The 13,186-nt window shown below is 39.6% G+C and overlaps 1 protein-coding gene across 1 annotated transcript; it reads left to right on the top strand.

The window, feature by feature from the left end:
- Positions 1–929: 929 nt before the first annotated feature.
- LOC311078920 (uncharacterized protein) lies at positions 930–7,860 on the top strand (the record flags this gene model as incomplete). The annotated part of the gene is made up of 10 exons (XM_084107973.1): positions 930–990; positions 1,501–1,632; positions 1,813–2,018; positions 2,403–2,572; positions 3,481–3,668; positions 3,860–3,974; positions 4,425–4,696; positions 5,260–5,480; positions 5,886–6,045; positions 6,981–7,860. The coding sequence occupies 10 exons, from the start codon at positions 930–932 to the stop codon at positions 7,136–7,138; spliced, it is 1,683 nt and encodes a 560-aa protein (XP_083964099.1). The 3' UTR covers positions 7,139–7,860.
- Between the last annotated feature and the right edge of the window lie 5,326 nt (positions 7,861–13,186).

Below are 13,186 nucleotides of genomic sequence, written 5' to 3' on the forward strand. Positions count from 1 at the left end.
AGTTTAGTTCATTTTAGTTTACATCATGACAAATATATTTTCAACCACCTCTCCATGTCATGTTGTTTCGGGTAATTATTTTATATTATATTAAGTAAGTGTGTGTGTGTGTGTGTGTGTGTGTGTGTGTGTGTGTGTGTGTTGTTTCAGCTTACAGTTCGTTCAAGTGTTACCAGTCTGATCTACGGTTTCATCTCCGAATATCTGAGTAAGTAAGATTTAATACTTTTCCAACTTGATTTAGCCAAATATTTTGTCAAATACTGACACTGGTCCCCACTACAGCATTTAACGCTGTACTGGTTTGGTTAGTTTAGTTCATTTTAGTTTACATCATGACAAATATATTTTCAACCACCTCTCCATGTCATGTTGTTTCAGGTAATTATTTTATATTATATTAAGTGTGTGTGTGTGTGTGTGTGTGTGTGTGTGTGTGTTCTGTTTTAGCTTACAGTTTGCTCAAGTGTTACCAGTCTGATCCAGAGTTTCATCTCCGAATATCTGAGTAAAGTAAGATTTAATACTTTTCCAACTTGATTTAGTCAAATACTGACACTGGTCCCCACCAAAGCATTTAACACTGTACTGGTTGTCGAGCCCTGCTGTGTAATTATTTGTGAAAAAACACAACAAATTTAGTTCTTTTCCACAACTCACTGTTACAATCTGTATTTTGTGTTTCTGTAACGTTTCTTTTAGATAAAATGAATAGAAAAACTGTACCTGTCTCCAGCTCCACCTTAAGACGGAGGACCCATGTAGACGTAGATAAACGACTTAAACAAATTAGGGATGACTGCACAAATTTGACTGACTTTCAAAGGACAACAGATAGGGAACTTGTATATGTCAATAGAACGTTTGTTGAAGACAGTACAGACAATCCAACTGAAACTGGACTAGACTTTAGTGAGGAGGAAGGTGACATGGAGGAAGGTGGCATGGAGGTAGATGCAGACATACAGGAGGGTTTCGTGGTTGGCAGCTGTGATAGGCCGATTCAGACATCTGATTCAGAACATTCCGATAATGAACTGTCTGAGACATTTTCACTCTCTGACAGCATTTCCAACTGGGCCATACACTTTGGAATTTCTTTGGTTGCTTTGACAGCACTATTGTGCATTCTTCGCGTTTGCCATCCTGATCTTCCAAAGGATGCTAGAACCCTCCTTAGGACTAAGACAAAGTACTCTATCATAGAAAGAGCTGGGGGACAGTACCACTATTTTGGTATTCTGACATCACTTCGAAGTACTCTGTCTAAACACATACACACACTTGCAGACAATTTATGTTTGAAGTTACAAATTAACATCGATGGACTTCCTTTGTTCAAGAGCTCTAGTCTGCAACTGTGGCCTATTCTTGGACTGCTACTGAGTGTTCCTATGAAAGAACCAGTAGTGATCGGTTTATTCTGTGGATCAAAGAAACCAAGCTCAGCAAAAGAGTTTCTTGAAGATTTTGTAACTGAGTTACAACTTCTTGAAAAAGGCTTTGACCTAGAGGGTAAGACATTGAAGCTTGAGCTGGACACAGTCATTTGTGACACACCAGCCAGGTCCTTTGTTAAAAACACAAAGAACCATAATGGCTACCATGGTTGTGACAAATGTTCTCAGCCTGGTAAATACATTAACAGACGCATGACATACCCATGTACACACTATGCTCTAAGGACAGATGATACATTTGACAGCATGATTGATGAGGTTCATCATCATGAGGGGCCACATCCATTTAATGGCAGTAGTGTTGGCATGGTTTCACAATTCCCTCTAGATTATATGCATTTGGTTTGTTTAGGTGTGGTTAGGCGTTTGTTGAACATTTGGCTCAGGGGTCCTCTGAATTTCAGAGTACCTGCAAACATAATTGAGAAAATGTCTGCTAAACTGGTAGAAATGCGTCCCTATATTCCTGTGGAGTTTGCTCGAAAGCCCAGATCGCTGAGGGAATTAGATCGCTGGAAGGCCACTGAATTGAGGCAGTTTCTGCTGTACACAGGACCTGTAGTATTAAGTAGCTTTCTGGACCGAAATATGTACAACAATTTCATGCTACTCTTCTCTGGTATTGCTATTTTAGTAAGTCCTAGACTATCCTGCCATACACAGTATGCTCGCACCTTGCTTAGATCTTTTGTTTCACACTTTGGGGAAATATATGGCAAAGATCAACTTGTGTATAATGTACATGCTTTGGTCCATCTAGCAGATGAAGTACAACGACATGGTTGTCTTGACTCATTTTCTGCATTCCCCTATGAAAGTTACCTACACAAGATAAAAAGGCTTGTCAGAAAACCAGACTTTCCCCTTGCCCAAATTATTCGTCGATTGTCTGAGATGAGAATTACTGACACTCCTTTAAATGGTGCCTCTTTTAAAAAACAGCACTTTGTTGGGCCACTTGTAGATGGATTGTCAGTGAAAGCACAGTATGGTGAGATGGCCTGTGACAAATGGACTGTTAAAGTTTCAACCGGGAATAATGTCTTTGTCATTGGAAATGAGATTTGCATGATACATAACATTGTGGAATGCAGTGATGGAGTCTACGTAGTGTACAAAGAATTTTCAGAGAAGTCTTTGTTCTTCACTTACCCATTCAATTCTGACTATCTGAATATCCATACAATTTCAGAAACTTTGGATATACTCAAGTGTGTTAAAGCTTCAGAGCTTGTCCAAAAATGTGTTGTTTTACCTCATAGGGATGGTTTTGTGGCCATACCCTTATTTCATACATTTTAGGAATATCTCCACAGGTCAAAGTTTTAGTTCACCCAAAAATTACAAATATTTTACAAATATTTTAAGATCATTTACTCACTCTCATTTTTTTTTCATTATTGGGTGAACTAAAACTTTTAAGGTTAAAGAGGCTTATCAGTTTTTCTTTTTTTTATAATTACCAGTTAAAAGGTAAAGGCATTTACTGGGGAGAATGATAGTTTTAGTTTTAGCTCTTGTGTTCTAATATTAGCTGTAAGAATTGATGCGGTTGCACATTAGTTTTGATGACAGGTGTTTATGTAGAATTAGGACCAGATACAATGAAAAAAAAATGACATTACCATGCATCATCACAAACACTGCACTCTGAAGCTGGATAACAATTAACTGTAAGTACTTTACTTTACTGTAAGTTGCTTGTTCAATGTGTTCAAAGTCATGTTTGTTTATATAGCACTTTATACAATACATATTGTTTCAAAGCAACTTCACAGTAAGTTGACAGTTCATTGTTGATCCAATTGAGTTCAATAAGGCCACATTTACACTGCATGTCTTGATGCCCAATTCCGATTTGTTGACCATATCTGAATTTCTTTAATTTTTTGGACCAGCTTCTTTAATTTGAAAGTGACCATGCACTTGGTGAAATAACCCAAGGTAGATGTACTGACCTGTTATTGAAACAGGAAGTTAAATTTATCTGGTGCTGTTTGTTATTTCCTTCTCGTTAAAGGATGTTTCACTTAATTGAGTTCCTGCTAAACAAAACCGTAGCAGTGGTGCCACAAAATTGGTACAATGATGGAGTTATCTATTGGCCAAGCTACAAAAGTGATGAGAGAGTGAACAGGGCAGCAAAAAATTCTGAAGAACCTGGACCTGACTGGAAAAAATATGATGCCAGAGTTATTAAATCATGTGGTATGCTATTTTCCTTTTAAATAATCTAAATGTAAGCAAATATCAAAGTATTTTGCCAATATTTTATATGGGAAGAAAATCCTTTTAATTATATTGTCTCATATTGTTCTGTTGTCTATAGTTCTGTTCTTTTTTACTCTATTAATTTGAAGGTCTACTGAAGTTTAACATGTAGGCTATTTAATTTTCAGATGACTACTTTGTGGCACGACAACTATTGAAGAAAGCACTAAATAGCAACACATCAGATCTACAGTCTGAAGAGGAAGAGGAGGAGATTCGGCCAAAAAGAAGGCCAAAGCCGATGTTAGTATACGTATATTGTCCTTTTTTATTTCACATTAACTTTTTGGCCTCTATATTTTCTCAAAAACATTATTTAGTGTTATGATATGATGAACCCGACAACCACCACACGTAAAGCCAGCTGAAATAGAGTTAAATGGACAGTATGTTTTCTGGTTTCTCAGAGAAACCATTCTCAACCAATTACATTGATTTACAACTTAAGTTCTTAGGCCAGTGAAAATGTTTATGTAATTACATTTACATTTGGCAGACGTTTTTATCCAAAGCAACTTACATTGCATTTCAAGGTACACATTTGCATTCCCATCAGTTCTTGCTTTCCCTGGGAATCAAACCCATGACCTTAGCATTGCAAGCACCAACACTCTACTGTTTGAGCTACAGGAAGGCTTTACATTTATTATTATTATTAATAAGATGTTTGTTTTTTTCCACCCTAATTTATAGTCATTTCTTGGGAGACTCTGATGAGAGCGAAGAGGAAGTTGCTCATAAAAAGAGAGGCAAACTTTTAGCACCACCACCTTTTATCCCAAGTAGCGGCACAGCTGCTCCACCTCCACCTATTTCTCCACCTCCACCTATTTCACCGCCTCCACCCATTTCACCGCCTCACTGTTCTGAAAGACCAGCAGAAGAGCAAACCCCTTCTGCAAGCAGGGTCTACAGACCTACCTGGCGGGGGGGAAGATGTGGATCAGACAATATTGCCTGCTCTGGTGAGCAATACGTCATTGGATACAAGACTCAAATAGTTCATTTTGTCAGCTTTTTTATGTTTATGCATACTTAGTTGTTTTTTTTATGCATTTATGTCAAATTTACTATTTAACTTTTATCATATTTAGTCAACCTTATCCTTATTTTGTTTAGTTCTTTTTTTTAGTCAACTAAACTTATGGGCATTAATCTAGTTTTATTCAATGAAAACTTTTTCTGTATAATGGTTAAAATTAGAATAACTTAATCAATCATTTAGGTGAGCTTCTTTTTGTGTTCTCTGATCAATGTTTATATGTGATTAAAATCCTAAATTAAATTCTTTAAGGAGTCTGTTAAAAAAAAATTATATATATGTTATATATATTATATATATATATATATATATATAAAATTATATATAATTCACTGAACAGATGAGATATATATATATATATATATATATATATATATATATATATATATATATATATATCTCATCTGTTCAGTGAATTGTGCCTTAATGATTTGACAGAATTAAATTTATTTATATATTACAAACTTTTTTCTTTCTTTTTTACAGCTGCAGAAGTCCACATATTAAGCCTGCTGGAACTAATAAAGCATCAACAAGAGCAACTTATAACTAAAGTAAATTACTTGACGAGCAAGTTGAATCCAGCAGGCCAAGACATGGAAATGCCTGAAAACCCAGTTGTGTTTCCATTAACATCCATGACAGAGGTTGAGAATTTTGAGGAATGGCTCAAAAATCCTGCAAATAATCAACCGAAGTTTAGTGTGGTGAGTTGTTTTTCCCAATCTCATTAAGATAAGTTTACATTACATAGTGTTTTACTGTTAAAGTATGTTGATATTTCCTAATTTTGTTCAGAGTCGATTCTTTCTTTTGGGAGAAAATAACTTTATTTATCATACATTTACAACTTTGTAGAACGTTTACATTTCACAAACAGCTATGTATTTTACACATTGCATGAAAGGGAATATTTAAAAGCCAAAATAGGAGCACTTTAAAATGACCTTGGGATGTGAATGACCTTGGGATTTTGTTATAGTTAATTATTTTGAATGTTTAGCAAAATATTTTTATCAGCCATTTTATAAATGTTTTGAATGGTCTTCCAGCCAATCAGAAAGTCTTATTCTTATGCCTATAATAAATGACAGATTTTTGTTACATTTTAGATTTCCTCCCTGGCAACTATTGGGGGCCATGACACAAAACGTGTCACATGGAACATCCTTTCCCACATGTTCCATGACGATGTTGGGAGGAGGATCAACTGGAAGGGCATGAATGGGAAAAAATCATTCAACCAGATGGAGTCAAAGAAGTTACTCCTGTGTAAGTAAATGTATAAAGTATTGTCTGGCTAAAAAAGGTCAAACTTATCCCTTGAAGGTACACTGTCACGTTTTTGTTTCAAATTTAAAAAATGAATTAATCTCCTCTCCACCAGTAAGCTGGTGTGTGGTGGGCGTTCTGGCGCAATATGGCTGCCATCGCATCATCCAAGTGGATGCTGCACATTGGTGGTGGTTGAGGAGTTTCCCCCCTTCCATATGTGAAAGCACTTTGAGTACATAGAAAAGCGCTATATAAATGTAACACATTATTATTATTATTATTATAATTATTACTATTACTACAATACACCTATAATAAAAGTTTATATTCTGACTATTTTAGACAGCGCAGGATGCCAACCGTTGTGAAGTATCGTAATGTTCTACCGCAAAAGATCCATACGGTTCATTAACCGCTACTGCACCACAAGTTACAGTGTACCTAAAAATGTCAGATTGTACACTTTTGTTTTAAAGCAACACCAAGGAACTTTTCCTCTGCGGTCGCCCTACAGGTTGGAAGCGGAATTGTCCATTACCGCTGTCGTAAATAATTTAGCCCACCGTATCCTACCGTCGCACGCATGCACGCTGTTTATCCAGCACCGGCTTTGGAATGAACGATGTCCACAGACAAGGTTGAGTATGATGGAATGATTTTATGAAAGTATGATGTATTGCGACATCAGAAACGAAGAAAAACAAAATAATGACTATTGTAACGCTTGACGTAAAGCAAGTCAAATTTGTAGTTTTCTTTTGTCCTATTAGAACTACAGAAATGCGACCCGGTTTGGCAATCTTGCACAGCGTGGTTATGATTTTGGAAATATTATTTTAAGTTAAAAAAATGGATTATGTCTATCCTCTAAAAAACAACAACCAGCTTCAATGTGATTTCATGACATTTAATGAAATGCTTGTGTATTACAGGTGCTGTGAGAAAGAGCCATGTCTCCCGTGCCGCCACCAATGACGAAATTACTAAACATGTAATCCGGTGGTTCAACTTGGCATCAGATAGGGGAAGCTCAAGGAGCCGTCCCTCCTGTCAGGAAAACCGTGACCCAACAGTAGTGACCCAACAGTAGTGACCCAAACAGTAGTGACCCAACAGTAGTGACCTAACAGTAGTGACCCAAACAGTAGTGACCCAAACAGTAGTGACCCAAACAGTAGTGTAATCTTTTAACTAAATAAAATTATGTTCTTGGTACAATTCATGGTTGATTTTTTTTTTCTCTAATGTCTATTCAATGTATACACGAATAAAAAAAATAGTAAATACATTTATAGTCTGTAATAGCCTATTTTTATTGTTACTGGCTAAAATGATTAATGTTTAATGATTTCATGTTTTATTCATATTAATAAAGGCAGATACATTAATAACTATTCAAGCTTTTATAGAGCAATCCAGTCTATCTAATGTTTGTCCACCATTAGATTTTAAATATCTGTAGCTATAGTTTTGGCCAGATAATTGGGATGTGAAAGGTTTCCTGACCGAAATGAACGGGTCCAGATCGGATCCGCGGCGAATACGCTGCTTCATAAACGGGTCCAGATCGGATCCGCGGCGGATAAGCTGCTTCATAAACGGGTCCAGATCGGATCCGCGGCGGATAAGCTGCTTTATCAGCGGATACGGTTAGGGTCTGCCGCGGATCTGGTCTGGATCCGCAATCCTTATCTGTTCCGGATCCGTTGCGCTGTGCAAGTGGACTCCATTCCGGACCCGTTTTGCGGATCCGTTCCGGAGCTTGTGGTACCTCCGCGGCGGATCCGGTCTGGAGTCAGTTTGCTATCTGGGTGTGTTGTGAAAAGATTGTGAAAGTAAAGCTGTTTCACGTTCAGATAATTAACACAAGTGGAGAGCACTCAGCAATCAACGATAAGAGATGTATATATATATTCAACAGTCTCACCTCAATTCATTGACAGTTTAGCAGCATTTGGCCCTGCGCGCAGTACCTTACTTGCATGTCCGAATCAATCTCTTCCCGTTTGATGAAGAATCTTTCGTCCTTAAGAATCAGGAATCTTTGCCGCAATCCTCTGGTGTTATATCGCGGGCGCCAGGCCAAACAAACGGGTCCTCGCCACCGCAGGCAAAATATCCGCAGTCTCCTTCCGCGTATTTCTCTAAACCGGACCATTCAATAATTCCTGCCATAGAGAAATGGACAATAAGGCAATGCCGCCCTCTTCACGCGACTGAACGGGCCTTCCTTCTGCATCAGGCCGCCGCAGCAGGCCCTAAGTAAGCCGCGCCGCAGATTCAGTCTCGGCCAGTCCACACTCTTAACGTCTGCCGGGTCAACTCTGTGAGTGCTCAGCTCAAAACCTTCTCGTTTCTGTCCCTGGTTGAACTTCGCATCGCTTCAGTTGTTGAATCACGAGCCAGTTATGACATCTGGATACTCATTTTTTGATCGGAGGAATACGTTTTTCGTTTCTGTACAAAATTTGCCGCCATCAACGCGATGCTTCCTTGTGGCGTAAAGTCACATGTAAACAGTAGGTCATACATTACGTGCAGATTGCACACAGAATCATTAAGAACTTATCGTTAACACTGTCCTGCAATTTATCTACAAAAATCACTTAGAAACTTAAAGTTATAGCATAAATGTATTTTTATTTTTGAAGTAATTTAAAACCACAGCTTCACTATTGGTTTTTCTGATTAAGAACGAACAAAATCAGCAGAGAATGTGACCCATAGCAATAGAAATAATGAAAATAAACTGTCATGTTGAGGGTTCCTGCGCAGCTTAGAAAGTGATTTTGATAGAGAAATTTCCAGGTTGGGATAAGTATAAAAAATAAACAAGCAGTGTGTTTCACGCCAAAATTTTAGTGATCCTTTAAGTGATTGTCGAACACAATTAAATAAATTCAAGGTGCACAAATTTATGCAAGCTTTGTCTTTTACCATAAGTTGCCTCTTTTGAACTTCACTAAATGAATACGCGTATGCCACTCAAACCAGCAACAGATAAATGAACAAACAATAATCTAAATCAGACTGTACTTTGCTTTTTGATGATCAAACCAATGTGTCAGAGGTGAATATACGCAGGTTCTAAAACGTTTTAGTCTTCTCATCATGTAAGCGCATGTTATTGGTTTCGAGAAACCAATTAAAAAACAGAGAAAATAAGAACATTTTCAAATGTTTAATAATCGATCTCTCAGCCCCGCACAGTTTCTGCTGAGCTGGGAATTCCAATTGCACAGGTTAAAACCATGGGTTTAGCCTCGTCCATTGAATTCTGGGCATTAACTTGGATACAGTTGATTTCCAGGCCTCACTGCACAAGAAAAAAATCGATAGGATATTTCTGATCTCGTCCACCTTCCCAGACAGTCAAAATTGTTCTAAACGCGAACTGTTATCTTTGCTCGGCCACTTAAACTTCAGATGCGCATAATCCTGCAAGGATTCATCTCTCACCTCCTCTTCCTCGCGTCTTTGATTAACGTGCAGTAAGACGAGCATCGGCCTGGCAGGCCCCACTCTCCTCCTCCCTTAGCTGAGACACACAGCAGGAGCTCAGTTTCTCCAGGTAAGTTTCTCCACTGCCGCAGCAGTGATGTCTCAGCTCCCGCAGGAGCTCAGTTTCTCTATCTAATTTTCTCCACTGCTGCAGCAGTGATGTCTCCTCCGCACCCGCAGGAGCTCTGTTTTTCTCCACTGCTGCAGCAGTGATGTCTCCTCTGCTCCCGCAGGAGCTCTGTTTCTCTGGCTAATCTTCTCCACTGCCACAGCAGTGATGTCTCCTCTGCTCCCGCAGGAGCTCTGTTCCTCTGGCTAATTTCCTCTACTGCCACAGCAGTGATGTCTCCTCTCCAGTACCTCACTATTCAGAATTAATATTCCTGTAACTCACCCGTTAAAACCCCTACTCTTTAGTCCGGCGGCTGTCCTCTGCTCTTTAGCCTTTTGGGGGGAGTACTCTGGGTTAGAGTTCTCAACGGGCCTGAAAATTACAACCCAACCCGACCCGACCCGGCCCGGCCCGTGGCTTTTAAAGCCCGGACCCGATGTAACCCGACACATCAACATGAATTATCTGCCCGAATCCGGCCCGCGGCCCGACGCCGCGTCAGATTTTTTTTTTTTCATACACGTATTATCATGACCAGCAGACGGGAATTCAAATCAACCTTTAATGTTCACGCCTTTTAACAATACAAACAACTGAAACAATAAACTTTAAATATATAAATAGGCTGTAGTAGCGACGGTGAATTCACCTGTGGCAATTTACTTTTCACCAACTCCATCTTCTTTTCCAGGCTAAAGGCGTGCATGCAGCGGCGTCAGGTCTGCCCCCGCCCCTCTCCATGATGCAGAGTTGCAACGTTGCACGCAGCAGCCAGACTTTCTTTACGGTGAACAACAGCAGCGATGATTAAATGATAAATGTTTTTTTTTGTTTTTTTTTCACTGAGCGGAAAAGATTAAGCCCGAGGTCCGACCCGACCCGAGTCATTTGATTATATTTTCGACCCGAACCCGGCCTGAACCCACGGGTCCCGTCGGGTTTGTCGGCCGACCCGACCCGTTGAGAACTCTATTCTGGGTTCAGGCCGAACTCCGAGCTCGGAGCCCTCCCCCCAGACAGCACGCCAAATACGCATTCAACTTTACTCCCTCTAATTGTATGTAAGTGTGAACTCGTGAAAGGATGTTTTATTAACAAAGTTCGGGAGGAGCACGTTCAGATAATTAACACGAGTGGAGAGCACTCAGCTAGAGGTCTGCGCGGGACTGTTTTTTAAGTCCCGCTCCCGCCCGCTCCCGCTGGGGTTATATCCCGCACCCACCCGTTCCCGCTATATATACACTATTTGTTCACCCGCTGTCTGCTTAGAATAATTTTCTTCCCGACCCGACCATCCCGCTTAATATAGATCTCGCAGAATTTCACATGTACATTTTCACAGAGAAAATAAAAATGTAGTCTGCACAAACATTGTTTTTATTATTATTTTATTCGCCTTGTCAATATACAAAATTTAACATTTTGCTGCAGACAGTAGGGGAAAAATTGTCGCAGCGAAAAAAAAATGAAGTGTATCCTATTATTTTTATTCGTACTTGTGACTGCTGAACGGGAACACTTTTAGGCATTTTATCACAATGCGCAAGCTGCAAAGGGTATTTTTTTTTCCCCATCTGCGTCTATGATGCATGAAAAAGACTCCCATACATTAGACTTGCCTGACGTGGGTTTCTTAGCAGTAAACTGACCATTGTCCAGTCCAAGTTTAACGTCCTTCAAGGACAGCGCATCAACACTTTGCTCTGCCATTTTTTTCTTTTGAGGGCCGTTTATCACATACAGTCTGCCCTGAGGAGTCGGACCGTTATGCACATGCTGCGTGCGCGCACAGATCCAGCAAATACAATCAATGCATGACAGAAAGAACCGTTACTGGTCCGTGCGTGTAGCGCATGCATAACGGTCCTGAGTGCAGGGCAGACTGTAGCCTATACCGGGTGGTCGATAAGATTAAGATTAGGTAAAGCGAAGATATGCTGTTCTGAAAGAACGTCGGCGTCGGGAACGTGATATTGAATGACCGACCGCTCCCGTTCAAATTACACCAGAGTTACCGACCGCTACCGTTTTTTAGTCGGAAATTTAATCCCGCGGCGCAAAATATCTGGTCGGGTCCCGCGGATCCCGCGGGACAGCCGCGGGAATGCAGACCTCTACACTCAGCAATCAACGATAAGAGGTGTATATATTCAGCAGTCTCACCTCAATTCATTGACAGTTTAGCAGCATCCCTCCACCACCCCTTCATCCCATACGGGAGGGAGTACTCTGGGTTCGGGCCAAGCTCGGAGCCCTCCCTCCGGACAACACGCCAAATACGCATTAAAGGTCCCGTATTATGCCCCTTTTCACAAGATGTAAAATAAGTCTCTGATGTCCCCAGAGTGTGTATGTGAAGTTTCAGCTCAAAATACCCAACAGATCATTTTTTACAGCATGTTTAAATTGTCATTTTTTTGGGGCTCTGAAAAACACGTTGTTTTAGTGTGTGCCCTTTAAATGCAAATAAGCTGCTGCTGGACGACCCAGGGGGCGGAGCTTCATGAGCTCGCGCTCAGTCTCTCAGGACAATTTCATCTCACGGAATGATGATAATATCAGAAACTCTCAGTAACGGTGTTCATTTCGAGTGCGCCAATAATGCCTACAGAGTCAGAGTGCTGTATAGAGATGGAAAAGGTATAGTTTAGTAGTTTAATTACGGTTATTATAACGTATTTGTCATCTGCTTGTATGTATCCATTATTTATTAATAGCCTAACGTTACAAGTCTGCTGTTTTGGACCAGGTCCGAATGATGATCAAACATATAACTTACTGATGAGTTTAATAAAGTTTATTGTACATCACACAAAAGATGAAGCGTAAGTTTTACTTCAGAAAATCACGTAAGAGCTGAGTAAACACAGTAAGTTATAAGAAGTGCGCAAGTACATAAACGAATTTCGGTAGAGTTGAGGGAGCATTTCTGTGGGCGGAGGTTAGTCAAAAAACTGTTCTACTGACGTCATTAAAGAAGGAAGTAGAGGGATGTAGTCCAAACGGCCGTTCGATGTAGGCGACTTCTGTTAAATAAAATATCTCGCTTGGCATTGAACTTTGAGCTTTATAATTTTACAGATATTATTGATACTCTAACAACAACATTACACACTAACTAAAGTTTGAAACATGGGATCACGAAGAACGGGACCTTTAAACTTTACTCCCTCTAATTGTATGTAAGTGTGCACTCGTGAATTGTGTGTTAATTTGGGCTCTAGGTCACCCTGAAATCTACACACCTACCAATTTTTTTATATTTTTTTTTTGTTACTCTGAAGCTCTAAACTTTATATCTTTAATATCACAATGTGTTTATCAAAGCTATTTTTGTTTAATGTTGATTTTTATTTATTGGTCTGACAGCTGTGCGGGGAGTCTTTTTAATGTTGCAACTTAGCCTAATCCTGACAGTCGCAATACCGTATTTCAGTGATATAATGCCAATATGTTCTTCAAAATCTGCCTTTCCCCCCAAAATGTACTGATTACCAACACAATAGTACAAGTGGCACAGCCTGT

This window comes from Abramis brama (genome assembly GCF_963993115.1).
Source record: "Abramis brama genome assembly, chromosome: 3".
Taxonomy (NCBI): Eukaryota; Metazoa; Chordata; class Actinopteri; order Cypriniformes; family Leuciscidae; genus Abramis; species Abramis brama.